Source organism: Elephas maximus, chromosome 7 (assembly GCF_024166365.1).
Source record: "Elephas maximus indicus isolate mEleMax1 chromosome 7, mEleMax1 primary haplotype, whole genome shotgun sequence".
Lineage (NCBI taxonomy): Eukaryota > Metazoa > Chordata > Mammalia > Proboscidea > Elephantidae > Elephas > Elephas maximus.
The window spans coordinates 79976957-80004717 of NC_064825.1; the positions used below are offsets into that span (position 1 = coordinate 79976957).

At 36.2% G+C, this 27761-nt stretch overlaps 1 protein-coding gene across 1 annotated transcript in view; it reads left to right on the top strand.

The window, feature by feature from the left end:
* LUZP2 (leucine zipper protein 2) overlaps positions 1–27761 on the top strand; it is a 560852-nt gene that overhangs the window by 417429 nt on the left and 115662 nt on the right. Inside the window, exon 6 of the mRNA XM_049890745.1 lies at positions 24436–24498. Coding sequence (XP_049746702.1) covers positions 24436–24498 — 63 coding nt within the window. The remainder of the gene's footprint in view (positions 1–24435; positions 24499–27761) is intronic.

Here is a 27761-nt window from a genome sequence, read left to right on the forward strand (position 1 = left end):
AGCAAAATGTTTTTATAAGCATAACATTGAAATTGCAGTGAACAGATTTTATGAAAAGCTTATAAAGACCAAAGAAGATAAATGCAATCAATTGTCTGAATTTTACTTATTTAAGATATGCATATTTGCAAAAATCTGTAGATTGGAAAAATAATAATATCCTCTTTATTCAGGCTATTTATTATTTTTGTTTATTTTAACAAATAATAAAATTTATATTCAAGCTTTAATTTGTAGTCTCTGTTCTGTAATTCATTATTTCAGTAAAATATTAATTTCTTAACTATTAATTTACTCTTTTAGGAATTGTCAGAGGCTTGTCTTTGGTATAAGGCCACATTATGTATTAGAAGGTAGTTTTAGTATGATTTTATTTTTTTTTAATTTTTATTAATATCTACCTTTTTATCATATGTAATCATACTGATATTACTCCTCAAGGAATACGTATTTTAGCTGTCAGGTACAATGTACTTTGCTTAAATGATTACTACACCATTTACGTGTCTAGTGTTTTGTCAAATGTGAGGTCAAATACTGTGTGTTAATGCCTTTATGTACCCTCTACTTATGGTTCCAAAAATATTTATTATTTGAGGAAAGAATAAACACTGAAATGAATGTATGCATAAAGAGGAATCAGCGTGCTGACTTAAATGGTGACATTTCAGGTACTATTAGAGGCCAAGATTGAGATGGAGAGAAGCAGCCTTGCCATGGAATATTTCAGGATTATCATAACACAGCTGCCTTCTCCGCCTCCTCCTCTGGAGGATACAGAGCTCACTCTGAATACAAATGTTTCCTCCAAGATCAAAATGTTCATTCTTATGCAGAAAATGCACACTGACATAACTGTCATTAGAAGGAGAAACTCTGTATAGTGCAGAGAAGTCACTTTTCTTCTCATAACATGCCCTGTCACTTGCAGTTCAATCATTGTAGCAGGATTTTTAGTTTTAAATAACTAGAAAGGGAAATATTGGCAGAATATTTGCCCTTTTAGGGGCACGATCAATGACCCACCCCCAAAAAACCCACAGTGACAATCAGATGAAAAAACAAAAACCAAACCTGTCGCTGTCAAGTCAATTCTAACTCATAGTGATCCTGTGGGACAGAGAAGAACTGTCCCATGAAGTTTCCAAGGAACACCTAGTGGATTCGAACTGCTGATCTTTTGGTTAGCAGCAGTTAGCACTTAACCACTATGCCACCAGGTGAAAATGCCACCAGGTAGGAACAAGCAAATTCATGCTTAAAGACATAGGTAGTAGCAGATGAATTTGACACTAGATAAGATATATTTTTGATTTCGATGTTGAACTTTCTTCAAATTTTACTATTTATGGAAAAAATTTTTTTTTAATTTATGGAAACTTGTTTAATAGGAAATGCCAAGGTGTTTATCTTTACTGTCTTTTTATGAAGATAACAAGTGCCTTCTGCATACTTTTGCCATCAGTGCCCTTCCCCCCATGAGGAACCCTCACAAGAATGGCCATGACAATCCTCTTCCACAAGTTGCCATAAAAAAGATTAGCATAGCATGCTTATGAAAATATCTCCCAGGGGAAGGGCCTTCCCTACAAACAAAAGCAGGCCAAAACCCATAGCCCTTGAGTTGATTCCAACTCATAGCAACCCTATAGGACAGAGTAGAACTATCCCGTAGAGTTTCCAAGGAGTAACTGGTGGATTTGAACCACCAACCTTTATGGTTAGCAGCTGTATTTCTTAACCACTACACCACCAGGGTTTCCAATAAATGTAGAAGGTGGGCGTTATTTGAGTAAAAATACAGTAATTGTTGCCAGCTCTAACTAGGCTCAAGAATAGATTTCGCAGACAACCGGAAGAAACCACCTAATGAGTGTTAAGAACTTAGTACTGCTCGATTTGTTCTATTCATTAAGTCAGACAAAATCTAGATGAACCAAAATAAGCTGCCATCAAGAAGATTCCAACTTATGAAAAACCCATGTTTGTGAGACTAGGACTGTGCTCCATACGGTTTTCAATGGCTGATTTCTCAGAAGTAGATCAAAAGTTTTTCTTTTGAGGAGTCTGAGGGTGCACTAGAACCTCCATCCTTTTGGTCAGCAGCTGAATGTGTTAACCTTGCACCATTTAGGGACTCCAGAATCCAGATTACTCTGCAATAAAAATAAATGCAGCATCCTAGTGAACTGAATGATATTGACCATATTGAACTGTTTTCTAAGGGAGACCCAATATTTGAAACAGTGAAGATCTGGCCTCAGCACAACTATAATAATTCTTTATGTTTGCACATATCTACATAACACATCTGTAAAGTTTGAAAGTAAAGCAAAACTTCCTTAGATAGTTCCCCTGACAGACCTATATTAAAATGCTAGTGAATTTTCTCTGTAAAAACTTTTTTTTCTCTCTTTTTTTTTTAATTCTCATTGCAGAAGTTATAATTTGAAAACTTATGTTTGGGAAAAATTAGTACATTTCTTAACCTATAGGGTGCTGAACTTGACAGGAGTATTATGCTTATTGTTTATTATGGAGGATCATAATATAAAATTGCATATTATTTTTTGAGATAGGTATTTCAATAAAAATACTTTCATCCAAAACTGTTCTCATTTAAGAAATATGACAGCAATTTTATAACTAGATCCAAAATTGAATCTTCCATTGAAGAATATTATAGCATAGCTATGGATATGAAAGAAACATGTAATTTGAGGACCAGCAGAACATAAATAAGTAAAATCCACATCTTATGTATTTCTCTATGCCATAATTTTAGATTTTGAGTTTAGATACTTAGTCCAAAATTTATTTTGTTCATGCTCTGTGAAGACATTGGGTTTGATATTGAGAAGGAAAATACAAAAGAATGAATAGTCTTTGACCTTAAAAAACCTTTAATCAGTATGAAATTCCAAAAGATGAAATTAAAAAAAGGCCTTATAATTTTAAAGAATTAATAGCATAACAAAAAATTTAAGACATATGTACAAATGAGCATGAGAATATGATAGGAATTCAAAGGTTATGTATCTAATTAAGAAAATATTTTTAAGGATTAGAGTTTGTGACTGCAACTTGAAAAGCACATCCAAATCAGATAGTTACAAAGAAGAAAAAATAATCTATGTTGGTCATTATACACAAGGTAATGCAGATAGGAATGAGGAAGTTAAAGACAAGTATAATAATAATTATGGTTATAATGATACTTATTATTTATATAATTATTATGAATGACAACCTTAGTCACCTGCTTTAATACAATGATAGTAGTAGCATCAGAACCTGTCTAACTTCAGGGCGACAATGACCAGGATCAGTCCAAAGCTGAATCCCATGAGGTGGAGGTCAGACATACCCCCACTCTCCTAACTTTTTACCTCTTCTGACACCAGCCATCCCTCCCATGGCACTCCCACTTCTCTTCTGGGTTTGATAATTCATTGAAACGGCCACAGAGAACTCACAGATCATACTTATGTTTGTGTAGCTTATTAAGGAAGTAACAGGGTATAGCTTGGAATCAGTATCGTTAGGCTACAACTCAGGATCAGGATCAGGATGAGGAAGCAAGTAGGAAAAGTATCCCTTCTTCAGCACAATCCTTCTCTCAGCCTCCCCAGGACAGGCCTCCTCTCGGCCCCCTCAGGACAGGCTCCCCTGGGGCCTACCTTCTGTCACCACCAGCTCTGCCACAGGGCCCTTTCCGGGTCTGCTGCTGTCTTCAGTGTGACAGCCTTTGATTCATGTTACAGCTGTTTAGGAAGTTCCCTGCCTCCTCTCTCTCTCTGCTGCTTCTCTCTTCTTTCTTCTTCTCCTTCCTGTCTTTCTGCTTCTTTCTGTCTGAAAAATGTCTGTGGGGTTGGCTGCATACATACTCAAGGCAAGACCCCTTCCAGAGGAACCAAAACTGGCCAGTCCCCTCTTGGTGGGCCACAGACACTTCATTTGCATAGTAGGCTATAGTCATCTCATTTGCATCATAGTTTATTGACCAGTTCTTGCAAGGTGCACACCAATCACAGGGCAAGCTGAAGAAGCCGAGGACCAGAAAAAACTTATCAAACCACAAGTTGTTTACAGCTTATCCCTGAAATGAAACACAACCTCTGGAGTAGAAAACTAGGGCTAAAGTAACTCCTCAGGGTTTAGCGGAAAAATCTCTCAAACCATTTTTCCAAAGAAACAAGGCAAAAGCCCACATAAAGGAACTTATTTCACCGTATTTTTTTTTTTTTTTTTTTACTATACGAAAAACACTTGCTAAATTATTTACAGTCATCTCAATCCTTCAACAAAGGTACCGGGTAGGTACTATTTTTATTACCATTTTAAAAACTAGGAAACTTAAATCAGAGTAGATAAGTAAACTGCTTTTATGGATTGAATTTTGCCCTACTAAGAGATACGCTGGAAGTCCTATCATGCCCTATACTCCCACCACCTGTGAATGTTATCTTGTTTGGAAGGAGATTCTTTGAGGATGTTATTAGTTAAGTTTACAGGAGGTCATACTGGAGTAGGGTGGTGTGATGGTTAAGGCTGTATATCAACTTGACTTGGCCATGATTCTCAGTGATTTGCCAGTCATTAAGATATCGTGAGCACTTACATGATGAGATTTAATATCATGTGATCACCTCCATGATGGAATCTGCTGTGAGTAGCCAATCAGTTGAAAGAGAATTTCCTTGAGGGTGTGGCCTACATCAAATATAAGTGGACATCCTATAAAGGCTTGCTCTGGATCCTGCAACTGGCTCCCGTTTGTCTGACCTCCAGTTCTTCGGACTTGAGCTAGAAGCTTACCTGCGGTCTTGCCTGCCGATCTTGGAATTCATCCATCTTCACTGCCTGTGACCAACAGCCCTGCTCTCTGACCGCTGATCTTGGGTTCACCACCCCCTGCAGCTACGTGAATCAGGAGAAGCCTCTACCCTCACCCAAGTACTTGGGTTCCAGCCTCTACAACTGTGTGAACCATTTCCTTGACATCAATCTCTATATGTATATTCATATGTTTTACTTCTCTAGAGAACCCCGTCTAAGACAGGTAAGTTCTAATCCAATATGAGTGGTATCTTCATAAAAGAAGAAAAGAAGCAAAGACAAACAAAAGGAAGAATGCCGTATGAAAATTGAGGCAGAGATTGGAGTTATGCTGTTACAATCTAGTAAACGCCTGGGGCTAACAAAAACTGGAAGCAACGAGAAAGCATTGAGAGCCTTTGAAAAGAGCAGGGTCCCACTTGCATGTTAATATTGGACTTTTTGCCTCCAGCTCTGTGAAACAATACATTTCTGTTGCTTTAAGCCACTCTGCGGTACTTAGTTAAGGCAACCTTAAGAAACTAACACTCCTGGAAAGGTCAAATAGCTAACACATTTTGGAGGAGTTTTTAAGAGAAGTTCTATTGCTCATACTCTTAAACACAGTGTACTTTATATACTTTTTCTAATTATAAGTAGATGAGCTTTGGATGAGATCTCTCTCCCTGTGAATACCCTTAACACGTTTATTCGTGCTAAGCTAGCAGACTCATAAAACTAACGTTTATGTTCTTTTGTGTTAAAATTAGAGAACTTATTTTAGCACCTGTATTTGAGAATAAGATACATAAAGGCTTGAATCATGTTTTACTAATCTCTATAGCATCTATATATCACAGCACAGTGTCTTGCAAGTTAAACATACTCAAGAAATGTATGTTAACTTTAATCGACTTGATTAAAAAGAAAACTACTTTTTAATGAAATAGAGTGTTTGGATCCCAGTTTGTGATTTGAAAAGATGCCTTGAGTGTCAGGAAAAAAGTCGGGATTTGACATATTTGACTGTAAGGAGCCATGAGAGGTTTCTTAAAAAGGGACACAATATCACGAAAACAATAATTTTAGAAAATTTTGCTAGGGATAATTAAGTTTTTTTTGCTAGGAATAACTACAGAGACTAATTTGAGAAGCAAAGTACTTAGTGAGAAGCTAAACCTGAATATACAAGTACCATATAACTTAAGGGTTATCTCTTTACTGATTTAAAATGAAAAGAAGAAAAAAATCCAGCAATAGAAGGAATGGGTTGTTTAGTTTTATTTTATTAAATCTAAAAGAAAGAGACAATTCTTATGCAGATGTCTATTATATATCAAAATATATTTACAAATAAATAATTGAGTCTATTATGTTTGCCAATCAGTATCTCCCTGTGTTGGAAAATGTAGCATTTAAAAAATCCATGAAAGAAGAAAAGTAAAAATACATGGCTTGACTCAAATACTAGAAAACATTTCCACAGGAGAAAAGATAAATGCAAAGCAAGAGCTTGATGGTCTCTGATCTTGGCAGCCTGCAAGACAGACTGGAGTGGGCCATTTGAATTGTTATGAAGACTAAAAACAATGATGCAAGAGAAAGGTTGTGGAGTGAAGTCAGTGACAGGGTTGGGACTCATGCTACCTTTAAAAGGAGGAAAACCAATCTAAACTACAACAGACAAAAAACAAATACTAATATCTCTTTTATCAATAAAAAACTGCAATGAATCTACTGCCTTGTGCTACCTTATAACAAGGAAAAAAAAATTGTGACCTGGGGTGCCAGTAGAACAAAAACACAGCGTGTTACCTGTAACTGAGCCCCATCTTTGCCTAACTTGATAACTGGATCTCTGGTATTCCCAATATTTCTTCAATCAACTCTCTAACCAATTGAACGTATAAAACAATAAGTAGGCTAACCTATCTGAGCTTGCAACACCATGGTAAGTGATGAGCCTACTCTTCTCCCATACACACTGTGTGGGAATTTTCCAGTGATAGTAGGAGGAAAAAATAAACCCAATTATAAAATAAGTCATCTTACTTTGAAATTTATAACAGTTAAACTTTATTGCCTGGCTTGAATGACAACATGAAATCCTCACTAGTTATACTGTGAAAAGGAATTGCTCAAAACTGTCAATATTTGATAAGCTTGAATTAATTCATAAATAATAAACTAGGTCCAAACTAGCATTGATGACATTTAATCATCATGTATGTCATGTTGACCAGCTAGCAAAGGTTGAACAGAACAATTTTTAAATCCAATGTCAGCTCTAAAAGACTTGGCTTTTATATGTTTTGTGCAGCTAAAACACTTGTCTTAAAATGTGGAAATATGTAAAGAGTATTTATATACTAGGCTGTGGAATAGGTAAATTAAATTTTGGTAGGCTGGAAAAAAATTCAGTTCTCCCACAAAATTGAAACAAGAAAGAAATCTTCTCTCAAATTCTCTAGTTACTCACCTGTGTTCCTGTGATGAAATGGCTTTATTGGGTTTAAAATTCACAGCTGAATTGCAAGGAAAGAGTGAGAGGTATTCTAATGTTAAACAGGTAGGTCAGGGCAAGAATAACTTCAGCACAAATTATGGATGAGTTGATTGATATTTCCTAAAGATATCACAGCAAATTTGCTTTTTTTAGATATAGCTCTAGGGACAAAATTATTTTATAAACCATATTTTTTATATTGTCCTGAAGGGCATTTCAGTGGCAATTAAAAACTGCATATATTTGGGGTTAAAAACCCAAAGACCTGTTCCATGTGTATATACATTTTGGTTATGGAGAGTCAACTCATTTGCCCATGCATTACTGAGTACAACTCCAGGATTTGTCTTTGTTTGATTATTATTTCAAGCAGAGAAGATGTTAGCAAAGGCTATATTGACGAAGCTCAAAGACTACAGCTTTCATTATGGTTTACATCTCAACATGGTCAGTGAAAACCTTCTGAATAGCAGTGGAACATTGTCTGATATAATGCCAGAAAATTAACCCCTCAGCTTGGAAGGCACTCAAAAGATGAATGGGGAAGAGCTGCCTCCTCAAAGTAGAGTCAACCTTAATGTCATGGATGGAGTCAAGCTTTTGGGACCTCCATTTGCTGATGTAACATGACTCAAAATGAGAAGCAAACATCCATTAATAATCAGAGCTTAGAAGGTGCAAAGTATGAATCTGGGAAAATTGGAAGTTGTCAGATATGAACTGGAACACATAAAGATCAATATCCTAGGCATTAGTGAGCTGAAATGGACTGTTATTGGCCATATCGAATCAGACAATCACATGGCCTACTATGCTGGGAAAGACAAAATGAAGAGGGATGGTGTCTTATTCATTGTCAAAGAGAACATTTCAAGATCTATCCTGTAGTAAAAGCTGTCAGTGATTGGATAATATCCATAGGCCTACAAAGAAGACCAGTTAATAAGACCATTATTCAAATTACACACAACCCGTAATGCCAAAGACGAGGAAATTGAAGATTTTTACCAACTTCTGTAGTCTAAAATTGATCAATCATGCAATCAAGATGCACTGATAATTACTGGTGATTGGAATTCGAAAGATGGAAACAAAGAATTCCCCCAAAAAACAAACTTATTGCTGTCAAGTCAATTCCAACTCCTAGTGACCCTAGAGGACTGCCCCATGTGATTTTCAAGGGGCACCTGGTGGATTTGAACGGCCGACCTCTTGGTTAGCAGCAGAAGGTCTTAACCACTACACCATCAGGGTTTCCAAGAAGAAGAATTGGTAGATGTAAAATATGGCCTTGGTGAGAGAAACTATGCCAGAGATAACATAATAGGATTTTGCAAGACCAATAACTTCTTCATTGCAAAAACCTTTTTTCAACAATGTAAATGGCGACTATATATGTTTACTTCATGAGATAGAAAACAAAGAAATCAAACCGACTATATCTGTAGAAGGAGGTAATGGAAAGGCTGAATACCATCAATCAGAACAAAGGCAGGGTCCGACTGCAGAAGAGGCCATCAAATGCTCTTGTGCAAGTTTAAATTGAGGCTGAAGAAAATTGAAAAAATTCCACCAGAACCAAAATAAGAGCTTGAGTATATCCCACCTGAATTTGGAGACCATCTCTAGAATATATTTGACGCATTGAACTCTAATGACCAAAAACTGGACGGATTGTGGGATGACATCAAGGACACCGTACTCAAAAAAAGCAGAAGGTCATTAAAAAGACAGGAAAGAAAGAAAAGACCAAATGGATGCCAGAAGAGACCCTGAAACTTGCTCTTCAACGTACAGTAGGAAAAGCAAAAGGAAGGAATGATGAAGTAAAATAGTTGAAACAAATATTTCAAAGAGTGGTTCAAGAAAACAAAATTAAGTATTATAATGAAATGTGCAAAGATCTGGAGTTATAAAACCAAAGAGGAAGATCATACTCAGCATTTTTTAAGCTGAAAGAACTGAAGAAAAATTTCATGCCTCCAGCTGCAATATTAAAGGATTCTATCAGCAAAATACTGAATGACACAGTAACATCAAAAGAAGACAGAAGGAATACAGAATCACTACACCAAAAAGAATTGGAAGACATTCAACCATTTTGAGAGGTAGGATATGATCAAGAACTGGTGGTACTGAAGGATGAAGTTCAAGCTGCACTAAAGGGAATAGCAAAAAACAACTCTCCAGGAACTGAGGGATACCAATTGAGATGTTTCAACGAATGGATAGAACACCGAAAGTACTCACTTGTCTATGCCTAGAAATTTGGAAGATAGCTATCTGGCCAACCTACTGGAAAGGATCCATATTTGTGCCTATTCTAAAGAAAAGTGAACCATCAGAAAGCAGAAATTATTGAAAAATATCATTAATATTACATGCAAGTAAAATTTTGCTGAAGATAATTCAAAAAGAGTGACAAAAATACACTGACTTGGGAACTGCCAGATTCAGAAGAACTTGAAATGAGCAATATCATAGCTGATGTAAGATGAATCTTGGCTGAAAACAGCGAATAGCAGAAAGATGTGTACCAATGTTTTATTGACTATGCAAAGGTAGATCGACTGTGTGGATCATAACAAATTATTGGATAACATTGCGAAGAATGAGAATTCCAGAACACTTAACTGTGCTCATGAAAAACCTGTACATAGACCAAGAGGCAGTTACTCAAACAGAAAAGGGGATATTTTATGGTTTAAAATCAGGAAAGGTGTGCATCAGGGTTATATCCTTTCACCATACTTATTGAATCTATATCCTGAGCAAATCATCCAAGAAGCTGGACTATATGAAGAAGAACTGGGCATCAGGATTGGAGGAAACTTATTAACAATCTGTGATATGCAGATGACACAACCTTGCTTGCAGAAAGTGAAGAGGACTTGAAGCATTGACTGATGAAAATCAAAGACCACAGGCTTCAGTATGGATTACACCTCAACTTAAAGAAAACAACAATCCTCACAACTGGATCAACAAGCAACACCATGATAAATGAAGACAAGATTGAAGTTGTCAAGGATTTCATCTTCCAATCCCTATGAAAGCAGCAGTTAAGAAATCAAAAGACACATTGCATTGGGCAAATCTGCTGCTGCAAGGGACCTCTTTAAAGTGTTGAAAAGCAAAGATGTCACCTTTAGGACTAAGGTGTGCATGTCCCAAGCCATGATATTTTCAGTTGCAACATATTCATGCAAAAACTGGACAATGAATAAGGAAGACCCTGGAGAAGGACATCATGCTTAGTAAAGTAGATGGTCAATGAAAAAGAGGAAGACCATCAAAGAGGTGGATTGACACAAGGGCTGCAACAATAGGCTCAAGAATAACAGTGATTATGAGGATGGCGCAGGACTGGCAGTGTTTCGTTCTGTTGTAAGCAGGGTAGCTAGGAGTTGGAACGGACTAGGGGACACCTATCAACAAGGACTACAAAGCTCTGCATTCATATTATTGACGCTGAGTGTTTGATTCATTTTGGTCATTTTCCTTATAGTTGATTTAAAACAGTTTCATAGATAATTTTAGCATTCCCCCTCTCAGAGCTCTCCTTTTCGTTTCTACATGACTTAGAATAAATTAAAATGCCATGTATGTTTCTTATTTTTTCCTGGTTTCTATAAAGTTACCAAAAAACCAAATCTGTTGCTGTCAAGTTGATTCCAACTCATAGTGACCCGACAGGACAGAGTAGAACTGCCTGATAGGGTTTCCAAGGCACGCCTGGTGGAGTCCAACTGCAGACCTTTTGGTTAGCAACTAAAAGCTTAACCGTTTAACCACTCTTCTATAAAGTTAAGTCTTTCTAAATGGAAGAAAAATCTCCCTTGTTTCTTTCTCTGTTTGACTGTTCCATTGATTTTAAAACAAGAATTACTGGAGTAATATTTAAGTCGTAACATCAGATCAATTGTAAATTGTTTTTTCAGACTTGACAATTTTCCTTGGAGGGGAGAATACAAAGTGTGTTATGTTGTAAACCTCATCCTGATTTGAAGACATGTAAAAAGTGAAAAATTGTGCATCTAAGGATGGGTGAGATAAACACTCATGGCTTAGAGTGGAGTCCGGTCCCCATCCTTTCATGAGATAACCTCAATAAGTAACTCAGCATTTGCAAAATTTTTAGTATCTGCAAATATTTTCGAAGCATTCTGTGACTTTGTTTCTTACAGCATACCGTAGGTAAGTTTCCCTGTTACTACCTGACTTATTGAAAAAGTTACTCCTGTTTCCCAGGCATTTTGCAAACACATTTGAACTGAAACAAATGTGGGTCTCAAGCAGTCATCTAAAGTGTTTTCTGCACAATCAGTTTTAGGAAGTTTTAAAGTAGGTGACGCTTTCCACAGGGACCCAGCAATCGCTGCTTTTATTTTGAATGTCTCTGCAGGTGTTTTTCTCTTGGTTTAAACTTAATTGCACATTGGAGAAATCAATACTTGTTTTCAGCTGCCTGAGAACAATCCTACGTTTTATTTAAATCTTCAAAATAATGTGATAATCATATTTACATAATTTATTCAATTGGACAATCTTAAGTAGTTCCAGATTCTTCATCCAGACTTTCACCATGAAAATTCATGGAGGCCTCATCTTTCTACTGTGTAATTAACTACAGTGCTTTCTACGCTCTTATTCAACAACTTTATTCCTAACTTGTCATCGTGGATACCTTCTCTTCCTTGGTTTCTACTTTTTTTCTGAGTCTTATTCCCATACTTCCTCTTGATTCTATCCAAAATCCTTCCAGTGAAATTTTTTAAAACTTTTTTTGCTTGATTTAGCTATTATTGATTTCTATTATTTGCAAAAAAACTCCAGTGCTTAATTTCATCTAAAAGCACTATGAGAAATGGAGTATAGTAATTTTGAATTTTTTTCATCTACATGTCACAAGATTATAGAGATGTACTAGACTTATGATCATTCACTTCTCTTTTGTAGACTAGAGATTTTGCTGGATTTAGGCTACCATGTAAGTTACACTGAAATTGTGATTTTTAAGGTCTCAGTCAAAAATCAAAACTAGATTAAGAGGGTATATTTTTTGAGAAAGATTTTCTATCGCTTTCAGATTTGAGTTTGGGTTTTATCCTGTAGTCAATGGAAAAATATAAATGGCATTTTTAAGCAGGGCTGACAAATACACCAGCTTTATACCAAAAAAGGCTCTAGGGATCTTTGTTTATAGGCTGCACAACATCTGCACCCTATTCCTGTTAGGAGATATTCCCTAAGTAGGTGGCACATGGGGTTTGCCTTCCACTTACAGAAGCAAAAAGTGGATGGACACGTTCTCTGACTACACCCTAGGAGCTATGGTATCAGCATGAGATATAAGCCGGTTACTTGGATGTGACATGATTATGGAGCAGATATTAGGTAAGATGGTGGGGAATGTGTGTGATATTCCAGCATGGCACCAAGAGGCCAGGAGTGCTGGTGTGAGGAGGGTGCAACTGAAAAACCCAGGAGCATACTAGCTTTAGGCAAATCTGTTTTGCAGGGTGGGGTGGGAGACAATGTCACCATAATTCTGTATTCCTTCCTACGTTACTCAGAGGTCTTCTTTTTCTATGTTAGATCTATTCTCAGACAAGTTCTGACTTAGTGATGGCCCTTAGCACCATTCTCTAGTAATTCTAATGAGCCATCAGAACACCTTTGGCCAAGCTGTGAGTGTGTTAAACTGTTTGATATAGTTGGTGGAGTTAGCGGCACACAAGCTACGTGGATTTCACTTGAAGAAAGGTTTCCCATAAAATAAATCAAGATATGGTTACCAGAAAAATGGATACTAAGAACTTCACAGGCAGTTTAACAACAGATATTCAACATGTGCGATGATGCTTTCAAAAGACTTTGTTTTTAGGTCCTCTCAAATGATAATATGTCCTGGAATTTTGGCTGGAATTAAGTGTATGATTTCTTCTTTTAGATCTTGCTGTAAAAGTGTCATTGAGTTTGATAACGATGAGAGGCATTGTTTGAAGAGCAGATGAAAATGACAGAAATCTGATTACAAAACTGTAGAAACTATGTTCTCAATACCAAAGTAATAGGAAACCATAAGTGTTTTTGGAATTAAATTTTTTATAGTTGTAAGTCATGAATGAAAAGGTTAAATCAGTAAATGGTCTGATTATCAGCACTCCTTGCTTCTGAAGAACGTGACACCTAAGAACAATCTCCATTTGTGCATGGACAAAAGCTCTTCCCACCCCACCCCACTCCATACATAATACAGATTTTAGGTACAATCTGCCCAGCTGTACCCGTTGCCATAGAGTTTATTCCAACTCATAGCAGCCCTATAAGACAGAGTAGAACTTCCCCATTAGGCTTCCAAGGCTGTAATCTTTACAGAAGCAGACAGCTACATCTTACTTCCATGGAGTGGCTGGTGGGTTAGTGCCTGAGCGTTTAACCTCTGTACCACCAGGACTCCTTTGGCCAAGCTTTGGCTATGTGTAATTAATTATTCCCAGTTTTATATGTCTTTCAAAATATCAAAATATTCTAGTTCTTAAACCCTGGAAATGACATTCAGCTTAATGGAAATGTATTGCTTTTCACAATCCCCCAGATTTAAATACCGGAACAAAGTGTGGACATACACTAAAATCACTGCCCATTGCTTGGTGGCCACAAGGATATCCATGTCAGGGTCTGGCATTATTCCCTATGCTGAGCCAGGTGCATTGTTCAAGTCTATTATAAACATTTTTAGTGAAATACTGTTCATTTTCACTGCTTTATTACTTTTTTTTTTATTACCTTAGAATTGGATTGAATGAACAAAAGGATATTCAAGTGTATTTCTCTTTGCTGTAACTGAGACAAATAGGTTTTTCCAATTCTAATATATCCATATGGAGATTGGACTAGATGATATGCGTGCTCTTTTACAGATCTAAGAAATCTATGACCCCATAATACTCAATTGTGAATTAATAAATGGGTGATTATGTCATAAAAATAAAACCAAGCATATACCAGAGGGGGAAAAAAAGAGATCCTAAAATTGTGTTGAAATAGATACCTGACAAAGAACAAAGGCACTTAATTATCAAAGAAGATATTCTGCTGTTTAATAAGCTTAATTACATGATGAATAGAAGCAGAGTGTGGGTGTAAAAGAAAGTGCTTAATGCAAGGTCTAGCAGGGCTTCTTAAAGTCTATTTCTTTAATCTAGAATGGTATTTTCAAATATAATTCTTGCTGAATGTCAGTAAATTGATGAGATAGAAAACAATTTATCTATGTATAGAGGACATACTCAGACTTGGTCCTATCAATGTGATTGTTAAGTCCAAGTAGAATCATCCACTGTTTATAAACTAGTTATTTGGTGACTGACTAGCAGGCTTATTGAATTCAATCTTGTAGATCTGATTTATGAATGAGGATTTCATGGTGGCTAATGCTGAGGTGGAAACTCTGGTGGCATAGTGGTGAAGTGCTACAGCTGCTAACCAAGAGGTCAGCGTTTTGAATCCGCCAGACGCTCCTTGGAATCTCTATGTGGCAGTTCTACCCTGTCCTATAGGGTCACTATGAGTCGGAATCGACTTGATGGCAGTGGGTTTTTTAATGCTGAGGTGGAAACCATGGTGGCGTAGAGGTTAAGCAGTACAACTGCTAACCAAAATGTCAGCAGTTCAAATTCACCAGGTGCTCCTTGGAAACTCTATGGGGCAGTTCTACCCTGTCCTATAGGGGTTGCTATGAGCAGGAACCGGGATTGACTTGAAGGCAAGGGGTTTGTTTGTTTGTTTTGGTTAATGCTGAAGTTAAGGTGGGAGTTGGAATAAAAAAAGGAGAATGAGAGGTTCTCATACAGGAATTTAACATATCAAGGCACTGGAAACTCCTATACACCGGTATCAAAAAAAAAAAAAATGTGTTCGTTCTTTAACCTGGATTTATTTATTTTTATTCATAGCAACCCTGTAGGATAGAGTAGAACAACCCCATTCCAAGGTTGTAATCTTTACGGAAGCAGACCACCACATCTTTCTCCCTTGAAGAAGCTGGTGGGTTTGAACCAGCAACTTTTCAGTTAGCAACCAAATACTTCACCACCGTGCTACCAAGACTCCTTGTTTTTTATTCTAAGATACGTTATTGCTTCTTGTAATATGCATTTTATTAGTCTATAGTAAGCAAATTATGCATACAAATAAATGTATATGTGTACCTAGTTATATGTTATACTAATAGAAATCTCTAAAATGAAATATAAAAAAAAAAAAAAATCAACACATGTTGAGGTATTTACAGAGGATTAAAAGCTCCTACAGCCCTCAGTAATACCCAAGGACGTGCCTGTTAGCATCAATACGAAAGCAAAATTTATAATAGAGTTTGTACAATTTGGAGAAAGAGTGAAAATATGTTCAGTACGCTCTGTCACTATTTCATAGAGACGTGAACAAATCTACTTGTTAATGTTTCCACCCCCTAAAACATTCTGTTCATAGATAAACCTGATATTTCTATTTAAATGCTAATCTCTTTAGTGTTTCTGGATTCAGCAGACAATCTAATATCTGTGTCCTCAGAACTAAGTAATGTGAGTAGTTGAGCATTTTATATATGAAAACTTCAGATTGAGGTCACAACCTGTTCAAGGGTTATTAAATTCATTCATTCAACTAACTTTTTTTGAGCACTTATTTTGTACTATTCACTGAAGACACCCGTAAGTGTTTCACATTCAAAGAAGCACAGTTTTTAAACTTAAAAGAGCTCCTAGGTTGAGATTAAAGCAGAAATATGAAATATCGAAATGACACTAAATGATACTTGGCAAACGTTGAATAGCACAATGTTCGTAAACATTTTTCAGGTTTTCAGGAGTACCAAAACATTAGGGAAATGATTATCACCTAATTGTTTTGCACTATCTTTAGAGTCAAAATTGCCCCCTTTTTGTTCCCAAGAAACACCCTGAAAACCCAGATAGTAGAAACATTATATGTTTTAACGGTATGGACTTAAGATGCTCGGCTATTGTCAAATGAAGTTATACAATGAAATAATCTCACACAGAAGCACTGAACTGCCAATTTAGTCCTTAGCAATAGCATCAGCTTCAGTAACAAGTATTCACTGAACAACAAAAACAAGTAGGGTATGTTTCTGGCATTGGAAACGTAGAGAAAAATCAGACATAAATTTGGTTTTCAGTTTAGGTGAAGGAGCAGGAACTGAATATAAACAACACCAGCAACAACAAAAGTACACCAATGCAATTTTCAGCAATTCTGTGTAGAGGTATATTTACATACTTTCTATCTGTGTGTTTGCAACAGCACTGATGTTATTTTTCAGGTTGTCTTTTATATTTTCATTTGAATTACATTTAATTCAGAAAATTATATTAAAATATTAAATTCCATTAAGATATTAGCTAAAATTTGGAGGGAACACTACATATAATAACATCTCTTAATCACATAGAAATTTTTATTTGCTCACTTTGCCTCCTAGATTTAAAAATAAGCATTTTTAAGTCTTATACACTGAATTAAAAATATGAATAGCATTTTATTTTCTACATTTTCACTCAACCTTGCAATAGAACATTTAAGGGACTAATGTGTGCTTTTTTCACTTCCACCTAATTTCATGCAGACAAACAAAAACATGTACACACATGTATACACAGATCTGTGATTGTTTTTCAAAGCTTAGGCCACTGTTTCAAACATTTCCCTGCAAATTCTTTTTCTGTAATAATAATTTACTGTGAACATCCTCTCAGGATAAAAGTTATAAATTCAATTTATTCTTTTTTAAATGCTCTATAATTTGCATTGTACATTCTGCGTTTCAGTTGTTTGTCTTCATGTCTGGAGCTCACCCTAACCGAGAATGTGAACTCTTTGAAAGCAGATAACCACTTGTTTTATATTTGTATTATCAAGATTTAACACTATGTTTGTCACATAAAGGTCAGTATAAATCTATGTATAAATAGACTAAGAAGGAATGAATGAATCTTTTATTAAGCAAAAAGTGGTACCATCTTCACATCACGTGAGATAGGATTTCAAGGGAAGGAGCTATCTCACTAAGTAGTGAGCTCACAAGCTTCAGAAGCAATCAGAAACACTAAAATTAGACTGCTGGAGTCAGGAAATGCCCCCCGCCTCCCATGGCTTCTGCTCCAGGTATGTAGATCTACACTGTTACTCTCTATATTCATCTTTCTCTCCAGAATTTGTGGTGGTAATGGTTCCAAGACAAGTAGTTGATTTTCTGTTGATATATCTTTTTCAGCTCTAATAATTTTATAAATCACATTAATATACAGCCATTTCTAATAAACTGAAGTTATTAAATTAAACTAAAGATGTGGAAGATTTCTGTTGACATAAATGCTCATATGAGATGCACTCCACTCATTTCTTCACCTTTTTGAAGAAGGCTTTTTACCCTATGACCAGAGCAAACCGGCAGATTTAAAACTATCAGTATATATTCACTCTCTGTATTTTTGTTGTTGTTAGGTTCTGTCAATTTGGTTCTGACTTATAGCAAACCTATGTAGAACAGAACAAAAACTGCCCTGTCATGCACCATCTTTACAATCATTGTTATGTTTGAGCCCATTTTTGCAGCCACTGTGTCAATCCATCTGGTTGAGGGTGTTCCTCTTTTTAGATAACCCCATACTTTACCAGGTAGGATGTCCTTCTCCAGAGACTGGTCCCTCCTGATAACATGTACGAAGTCTCATCATCCTTGCTTCTCAAGAGAATTCTGGCTGTACTTCTTCCAATACAGACTTATTCATTCCTCTGGAAGTCCATGGTATAGTCAGTATTCTTTGTCAACACTGTAATTCAAAGGCATCAATTCTTCTGTCTTCCTTATTTATTGTTCAGCTTTTGAATGTATATGAAAACTCCAAAAAACCAAACCCATTACCTTTGAGTTGAGCATGCGCATGAGAAGATTGAAAATACCATGTCTTGGGTCAGGCACACTTTAATCCTCAGATTGACATCTTTGCTTGTTAACACTTTAAAGAGGTCTTTTGCAGCACATTTGCTCAATGCAATACAATGTTTGATGTCTTGACTGCTGATTTCATGGGCTTTGATTGTAGGTCCAAGTAAAATAAAATCTTTTATAACTTCAATATTTTCTGTGTATATCTTAATATTGCTTTTTGATCCAGTTGTGAGGATTTTTGTTTATGTTAAGGAATAATCCATACTGAAGGGTGTAGTCCTTGATCTTCATCAGTAAGTGCTTCAAGTCCACTTTGTTTTCAGCAAGCAGTGTTGTGTATCTGCATATTGCAAGTTATCAATGAGCCTTTTTTCCAGTCTTGATGCCCCCTTCTTCTTCATCTAGTCCAGCTTCTTGGATTATTTGCTCAGCACACAGACTGAATAAATTTGGTGAAAGGATGCAATCTGACACACACTTTTCCTTATTTTAAACCATGCAGTATTCCTTTGTTCTAATTGAAACATTACCTCTTGATCTATGTACAGATTCCTCAGGAGAACAATTAAATGTTCTGGAATTCCCATTCTTTGTAATGTTATCCACAATTTGTTATGATCTACACAGTCAAATGCGTTTGCAGAATCGATAAAACATGGGCCAACATCTTTCTGGTATTCTCTACTTTCAGCCAAGATCCATCTTCCACAGCCTCTTCTGAATCCAGCTTGAATTTCTGGCAGTTCCCTGTGGATATATTGCTACAATCATTTTCAAATTATCATCAGCAAAATTTTACTTGCGTGTGATATTAATGGTATTGTTAATAATTTCCATGTTCTGTTGGATCACCTTTCTTAAGAATGGGAACAAATGTGGATGTCCTCCAATGTGTTGGCTAGGTAGCTGTCTTCCAAATTTCTTGGTATAGATGAGTGACCACTTCCAGTGTTGCATCTATTTGTTGAAATAACTCAGTTACTATTCAGTCCCTTCCTGGAGCCTGTTTTTTTGCCAATGCCTTCAGTGCAGCTTGGACTTCTTCCTTCATTGCCATTGGTTCTTGATCATATGCTACTTCTTGAAACAGTTGAACATCTACCAATTCTTTTTGGTACAGTGACTATATCCTTTCCACCTTTTTTGATGCTTCCTGCCATGTTCAATATTTTGTCTATAGAATCCTTCCACATTGCAACTTGAGGCTTGAATATTTCTTCAGTTCTTTTAGCTTGAGAAATGCCAATCATATTCTTCTCTTTTGGTTTTCTAACTCCAGGTCTTTGAACATTTTGTTATAATACCTGACTTTGTCTTCTCAAGCCACCTTTTGAAATCTTCAGTTCTTTTACTTCATCATTTCCCCCATTTGTTTTAGCTACTCTACATTCAAAGGCAAGTTTCAGAGTCTCTTCTGACATCTATTCTGGTCTGTTATTCTTTCTTGTCTTTTTAAGGACCCTTTGCTGTCTTCGCATATGATGTTCTTGGTGTCATTCCCACAACTCATTTGGTATTTGGTCATTTGTGTTCAATGTGTCCAGTTTAGTCTTGAGATGGTCTCAAATTCAGGTGGGTTGTACTTAAGGTCATACTTTGGCTCTTGTGGATTCGTTTTAATTTTCTTCAGCTTCTACTTGAATTTGCATATGAGTAATTGATGGTCTGTTCTGTAGTCAGCCCCTGGCCTTGTTCTGACTGATGATATTGAGCTACTCCATTGTCTTTTTTCATAAATGTAGTCTATTTGACTCCTCTGTATTCCATTTGGCAAGGTCAGCGTGTATAGTCACCGTTTATGTTGATGAAAAATGTTACTTGCAATGAATAAGTCTTTGGTCTTGCAAAATTCTATTTTGCAATCTCTGGCATAGTTTCTATCACCAAGACCATATTTTCCAACGGATTCTTCTTGTTTCCAACTTCCGTATTCCAATCACCAGTCATTATCAATGCACCTTGATTGTATGTTTGATCAATTTCAGACTGCTGAAATCTGTTGCAGTTGAGTCAATACTGACTCATAGCGATCCTATAGGACAGACTAGAACTGCCCCATAGGGTTTCTAAAGAGTGGCTGGTGGATTTGAACTGCTAACCTTTGGTTAGCAGCCAAGCTCTTAACCACTTCACAGAAGTTGATAAAGATCTTCAGCTTCTTTATCTTTGGCATTAGTGGTTGGTGGGTAAATTTGAATAATATTTGTATTAACTGGTCTTCATTGTAGGCATACAGATATCCTATCACTGGCATCGTTTTACTTCACCATCTTGAAATGTGCTTTATGATGATGAATTCTCTGCCATTCCTCTTCCATTTTTCATTCCGGCATAGTAGACAATATGATTGTCTGATTCACAATAACCAATATCAGTCCATTTAAGCTCACTAATGCCTAGGATACTGATCCTTAGCCATTCCATTTAATTTTTGGTGACTTCCAATATTCCTAGATCTGTACTTTGTACCTTCCACATTTTGATTATTAATGGATGTTTCCAGCTGTTTCTTCTCATTTTGAGTTGTGCCCCAACAGCAGACGAAAGTCCTGAGAGCTTTAGTCTATCCGTGTCATTAAGGTTGACTCTACTTTGAGGAGGCAGCTCTTCCCCACTTGTATTTTGAGTGCCTTCCCACTTGAGGGGCTTATCTTCCAGCATTACATCAGACATAGTTCCTCTGCTATTCATACAGTTGTCACTGACCAAATTTTTCTAGAAGTAGACAGCCAGGTTTTTCCTAGTTTGTCTTAGTCTAGAAGCTCCACTGAAGCCTGTCCATCATGAATGATCCTGCTGGTATTTGAAATACTTGTGGCATAGCTTCCATCATCACAACAACATGCAAGCCACTGCAGTACCACAAAGTGACAGACAAGTGGTGGCATTATACTTTACATGCCTTTAAATATAAGGATAATGTATATTGCATTCTCTTTGTGCCTTGATGTATGAAGAGTACAAATATTTGCAAAATGACATTATTTGAATAATTCAAAATAATTTTCTCTTTATCGTGTAAAACGTTTCATGGTGTGAAACTCTAAATGAGCTTTTTAGAATTTCAACTCTTATCTAAAGAGGAAAAAATAGATAAAGGATTTTTTTCAAAGTAGGGCAGCTGCATCCCTTTCCTGCATGGTAAGAAAACAAAATTGGAAAAGAGGGTCAAAATCAGGTGGGAATTGTGAGTGAAGAACTCTTAAATTTGGTGTATTCATTCAGTAATTTATCCATTCACTCTTCATAAAATGTTATTCAATATCATCATGGTGCTCATCACATTGGCTCTCTCTTTTTAGTCATTATGCATGAGACGTACATTTCTATTACATTGTTTGCTCCTCTTGAGCCAATATGAGGTCCAAATTCTGTGAGTTTTATAAAATTATCTGTTCTTTTATAGCCTTACTATCTAATGGAGGAAAATTTACCTCGATTACATGATACAAAAACAGAAAATCCTGGGTGTGTTGAGACAGGATTAAATGACAGCTATGAATGTTTGGAATCCCTGGGTGTTGCAAACATTTAACCACTTGGGTGCTAACGAAAATTTGGTTGTTTGAGTCCATCCAGGAGTGCCTAGGAAGAAAGGCCTGGCAGTCTCCTTCTGAAAAATCAGTCATTGAAAACCTTATGGAGCACAGTTCTATTCTGACTCACATGGGGTCACTGTGAGTCACAATCAACTGGACAGCATCTTGACAGTAAACCAGGAACTGACTGCGTGTGTGTGTATATATATACTTTATACACATATACTCAGTAAGTCCCTGGGTTAGGAACAGCCGATGTATGGGCAACCCATACTTGCCCTTTAATGTTATGTAAATTTGCCCTCACTTTGAAACTATTGAACCAATCCTTACGTGCAACAAATTCTTTATCACAATCACATTTGCTTGCTGCATATGCAGTTTTTAAGTCACTGAAAAGGCTTTGAGCTTTTTCTTGCACTAAAGTAAGGCTAATAAGAACCGTAAGTATCTGTGCCAACTTACCTACAAATTCCACTTAAAGACATGCTTACCCCAGTGGCCAGTGCCGTTGCTTCGATTCCGACTCACAGTGACCCTATAGGACAGAGTAGAACTGCCCCACAGATTTTCCAACACGTGCTTAGGAACTGATTTTATTCATAACCTGGGGTCTGTTTGTATGAGGGTTTAGACTCAGATGGTTAAGAACATAAGACGTTAGCATCTTAAAGAAAAGACATTTGCCTATCAGTCTAGGTTAATTATGGGAGGTTCAAAGGATTAACAGATTTGCCTGAACTCAGGGCCAGAAAAGACAGTGCAATTCTGAGACTTGGAGGAAGAAATGGCTTCTGAGCATCAAGTGGCCTTTGAGTGAAACACCCTGGTATCAGGAATGTAAGAATCCTCTCAAGTCATAGTCCTCAAAGGGAAAGAAGATTCTCTGATATATCTGTGGCCACATTACAATACAATTTCTGAAAAAAAAAAAAAAAAAGGTTGCAGCAGTATATAGACAGGTAACTGCCAGAAATTCAAACCAGATTCAGAATAGGAGGTGGAATGAGAGATACCATTACCAATATCTGATGGATCTTGGCTGATAACAGAATACCAGAAAGATGTTTACCTGTGTTTATTGACTATGCAAAGGAATTTGACTGTGAGGATCATAAACTATAGATAACATTTTGGAGAATGAGAATTCCAGAACACTTAATTGTACTCATGAGGAACCTGTACATAGAACAAGAGGCATCCATTCAAACGGAACAAGGGGATACTGCTTGGTTTAAAATAAGGGAAGGAGTATGTCAGGGTTGCATCCTTTCACCAAATTTATTCAACCTGTATGTTGAACAAATCATCTGAGAAGCTGGACTATACAAAGAAGAACACAGCATCAGGATTAGAGGAAGACTCATTAACAACCTGACATGTGCAAATGACGCTTGCTGAAAGTGAAGAGGACTTGAAGCACTTGCTGAAGAAGATCAAAGACTACAGCCTTCAGTATAGATTACACCACAACATAAAGAAAACAAAAATCCTTACAACTGGATCAATAACCAATACCATGATGAACAGAGAAAATATTGAAGCTGTCAAGTATTTCATTGTATTTGGATCCACAATAGGTTCCCATGGAAGCAGCAGTCAAGAAATAAAACAACATATTGCATTTGTCAAATCTGATGCAAAAGACCTCTTTAAAGTGTTGAAAAGCAAAGATGTCACTTTGAGGACTAAGGTGCACCTGACCCACCCTGTGGTATTTTCAGCTGCCTCATATGCATGTGAAAGCTGAACAATGAATAAGGAAGATGGAGGAGGAATTGATGCCTTTGAATTATAGTGTTATCGAAGAATATTGAACAAATCTGTCTTGGAAGAAGTACAGCCAGAATTCTCCTTCGAAGTGAGGATGGTGAGATTTAGTCTCACATACTTGGGACATGCTTATCAGAAGGGACCAGTCCCTAGAGAAAGACATCATGCTTAGTAAGGTAGAGAGTCAGCGAAGAAGATGAAGACCCCCCATGGGATGGATTGACAGAGTGTTTGCAACAATGAGCTCAAACATAGCAATGTTTATGAGAAAAGTGCTAGACCAGGCAGTGTTTCATTCTGTTGTAGATGGAGCTGCCTTGAGTCAAAACCAATGCCAGGGCACCTAACAGAAATGAAAGCATATTTCAGTGTTGTAACAGATGGCCATCATTCAGATGATAGTGTTTGCAGTTTAACAGGGTACTTTAAGGAATTAACATCTATTACAGATTTTAAACTAAAATTGTTTTATAAAATAACATAAACATAAGAAAGCAGGTTAAATGTGAGAGAAACATTAGCAATAATATAGAACAGTACTCTCAGTTCTAAAGAAAGTTTCATCCTTTGTTAATACAAGTTAATGTAGTTTCATCTTTTGTTAATAACAGTGCTAATTAATCAAAATTTTATTTGAATAAAAGGATCAGTTTTGGTTTTACATTACAGATTTAACTAAGTTTTACATAAATCTATTTCCACTCACGTCACAAAAGCCTCATCTGTGAACAAAGCATACAGCAATGATGCTGATTTATTTAGAGGAATTGTTAGTATTTTATCATTTTTTAGTAATATAACTATGTTTCTTTCCTCAGAATAAAAGTTTGAAAAACAAACTCTTGTCAGGAAGCAAGCTGTGTGGTATCCATGCAGAAGAGGTGAGTGAATTTTTTCTTCTTTGAGCTTCAACTGAATAAAAACAATATTAGTGTCAGATTTTTTCTTTAACACAGACATTTGGATGAAGTATAATGTGCAATATAATGATCCATATTATAATATTTCCTAATAATACCGTGTAAGAAATTTAAATTTAAATACATGGAAACTAAAGGGTGATGTCCCATGAGGTGAAAAATCAGACCAAATGGCTTGTAGATCTGAGGCAGTACCGTGTTACTTCTGTTTTCATTGCGTTTTTCTATTGGGAGAGAAATACATTCTATGGTTAGTTATATATGCTATGTTTCTAGAAATAGTAAAAATGTGGTTTGGGCAGTTTCTGAACACTATTTACAAAAAAGGAAGAAAGTGAAATGGGGTTTCGAATAAGGAATATATAAGCTGTATTCTAAAACTTCCAACCTGTTCCTTGGGTCCCCACAACACTCCTTACACAAAAGAGGGGTCTATCGCAGGAGGAGGTCTCTGTCATATCTAGAATAAGAAAATTCTGGGCTTATCTGTATTTTTTAGCCTTGTAGTTCAAGGAAGATTTGTATTTTCTCTTCTTCTCAATGCGTTAGAGGATATATTATCTTTGCATTCTTATTATGACTTCTAGATGCTTTGTATATGTGCTGCCTAATGTTGAAGTGCATTGCAATGTGTTCATTATAATTGATTCATTTGCCTTATCTCTTTATTCATTTATAGAATGAATTTAGAGTTTAACATTCATGGCAGTAGGAGAGGCTTTTTTTTTTTCTGACATATTAACACTTCAAAATAATATGGTAGCAAATTTAATTATTTGATTCACCACCACTCCCCAAAACAAAATAGTATTGTATTTTAGTTTTCAGACATTGTTTTAGGATCTAAAATTACATAAATTCATCTTTTATATCAGTGACCCTAAACTTTTCATATTCATAGGTGAATAAATTTCTAAATTCCACTGATTTAATGAAATTGTAAATGTTTTAATTTGCCAAAACAGAATATTAAAAACAATGGAAACTGCTATGCATACCGTCTAGCATTGCCATCATTATATTTCATGAAAGTAATGTTATTTAAACACTAAAGTGTGGGTCAGACAAATTTCAGCCTCCTAAATGGGACACCAAGCCTATTAAACAAATGTTCTATCATATTCAACTTCTCTGTCTCTTTCTCCTTCATCTTCATCTTTGTCTTCTTCACCTTATAATCATCATCGTTAGCACCTTGCTGTTGACTAATGAAAAATTCATGACTGAAGGTCCCCAGTTGCATTTAGAATCACTAATTAGTAAAAATAAAAATCAATACAATTCCAAATAGAGTGATATCTCAAGTATTTGAAGGTTGTCTATCTGACAATTTTTTATTTTTCCCAAAATGTGGCCAAGCAACTAAACATAAACCAAGCATCAATTAGTATACATCACAAAAGGGGTGTTCTCACTCAGAAAGTATTTATTCTTACTTTGCATCTTCTGTCATGGAATCCTGAGAAGAGGTTTTTTCTTTTTAATTCATTGAAAATTAGAACAGGTATGGAATATGCAATGCAGAGAAGTCAGGAATTACTGTCAGAGAAAATTTTACACATTATTTTTCTATCATAGCAAAGCTCAGAAAATCTAGCCGTTCATAGTCGCTTAATGTAGAAAATGACATCTAGGTATTCTTGGTAGTTCTTGAATGAATCACTGTATAATACAATAATTGATGTTATAATAATGAATCCAAGTTGTGAAGAAAAGTTTCAACTATATTCTGTATATTCAGTATAACTAGGTAGTTAAAAATGAACACCTAAAACGGTTAAAATCAGTTCTTTCTTTCACTTAAAAAAATAGAGCATCATTTATCCTGGGATATTTAAAGTGGAGCTGGGCAATCCATATATACCATATGCAGTGGCAGTCTCCCATTCCCCATTGACACCAGTCAACGTTAGTTTGGAAAAAGCCATAAAAAAGTAAGTTACGTTTTTTTTACAGACTATGTTGGCTGTAAATGAGTTCCAGACAGCAGATTGGAACAGCGGGGAGGAAATGCCAATCAACTGTACATTTGAAATTGGAAATATGATAGAAATGGTCCTTTTCTGAAATCAGTAGCTCAAAATTAATGACAGTCATGTCAACTAGGAGTTGTCTTGAGATAAAGTTAATGTAATAAGACAGAGACACTATGTCTGGAATCTCATTCTTTGAGGCCACTTGGGAAGCTTTGGGTGAGGAGGGGCAGAGCTATAGTACAAGCAGAGTTGTGTACATGCGTAAATTCAAAGACCTGAGGGCTCAAGTGGGACTTTTATGCTTCAGAGCCAGTATTCAACCACATACAACATGTTGGCTCTTAGAGATTTTCTTAAGTGTTATGAAATATATTTAGCTTTCACAATCTATATCAAGGAAAAAAGAACATGAAATAGTTTGTAAAAAAAAAAATAGAAAAAAAGCACAGATTCTGGCTGCTTTTGGACACAGAGTTGAATGATTCAGAATTATTGTCAAAGCCTTTCTCTTTCTCTTCCTCTTTCCTGCCCTCCCTCCCTCTCCTTCTCCCTGTTTCCTTCCCTCCCTACCTACCCTTTTCCTCCCTTTCTTCCTCTCCTCCCCTTTCCTCCTTCCATCCCTTCCCTTCTCCCTCTCCCTCTCTTCCCTTCCTCCCTCACCAACACACTCTCTCTCTGGCTTCCCTCCCTCTCTGTATTTCTCCTTTTCTTTCTCCCTGCATGTTATTTAGTTTTCTCTTTTTAACTTTTTAATTCAATAGATCAGGAAATGCAGGTGGCTCACAATAAGAATGTTTGTGAAACAACTGTGTTTCCAGTATTAAAACTGTGCAATACTGCATCATTTACAATGCTGTCAAGTTTCTACTCTAATAAAGGGTGCTTGCTACAGTGGGTAATGATTTAAAAGTGAGGACGTCCTTATAACACAGCCTCCCACTTTGCAAACTCTACTAAATGGCGTGGTTAGAAACGTTTTGCATGTAATTGGAAATTGAATCACACTGCATTTGCAGTTAGTTCAATGAAAGACATACATAACCAACATATTCTTAGAAAACTGTAATATTTCAAAAAGCTGGATGGACTTATGACCAAGAATATAGTTTACTTGGTCATAATAGTCCCATAACAATCATGTGTTTATTATCTACTACAGCCAGCTACTTTTTAAATTGAGTTTTATTGAAATAAATTTTACATACAATAAAATTCATCCTGTTTAGGTGTACAATTTGATGAGTTTCA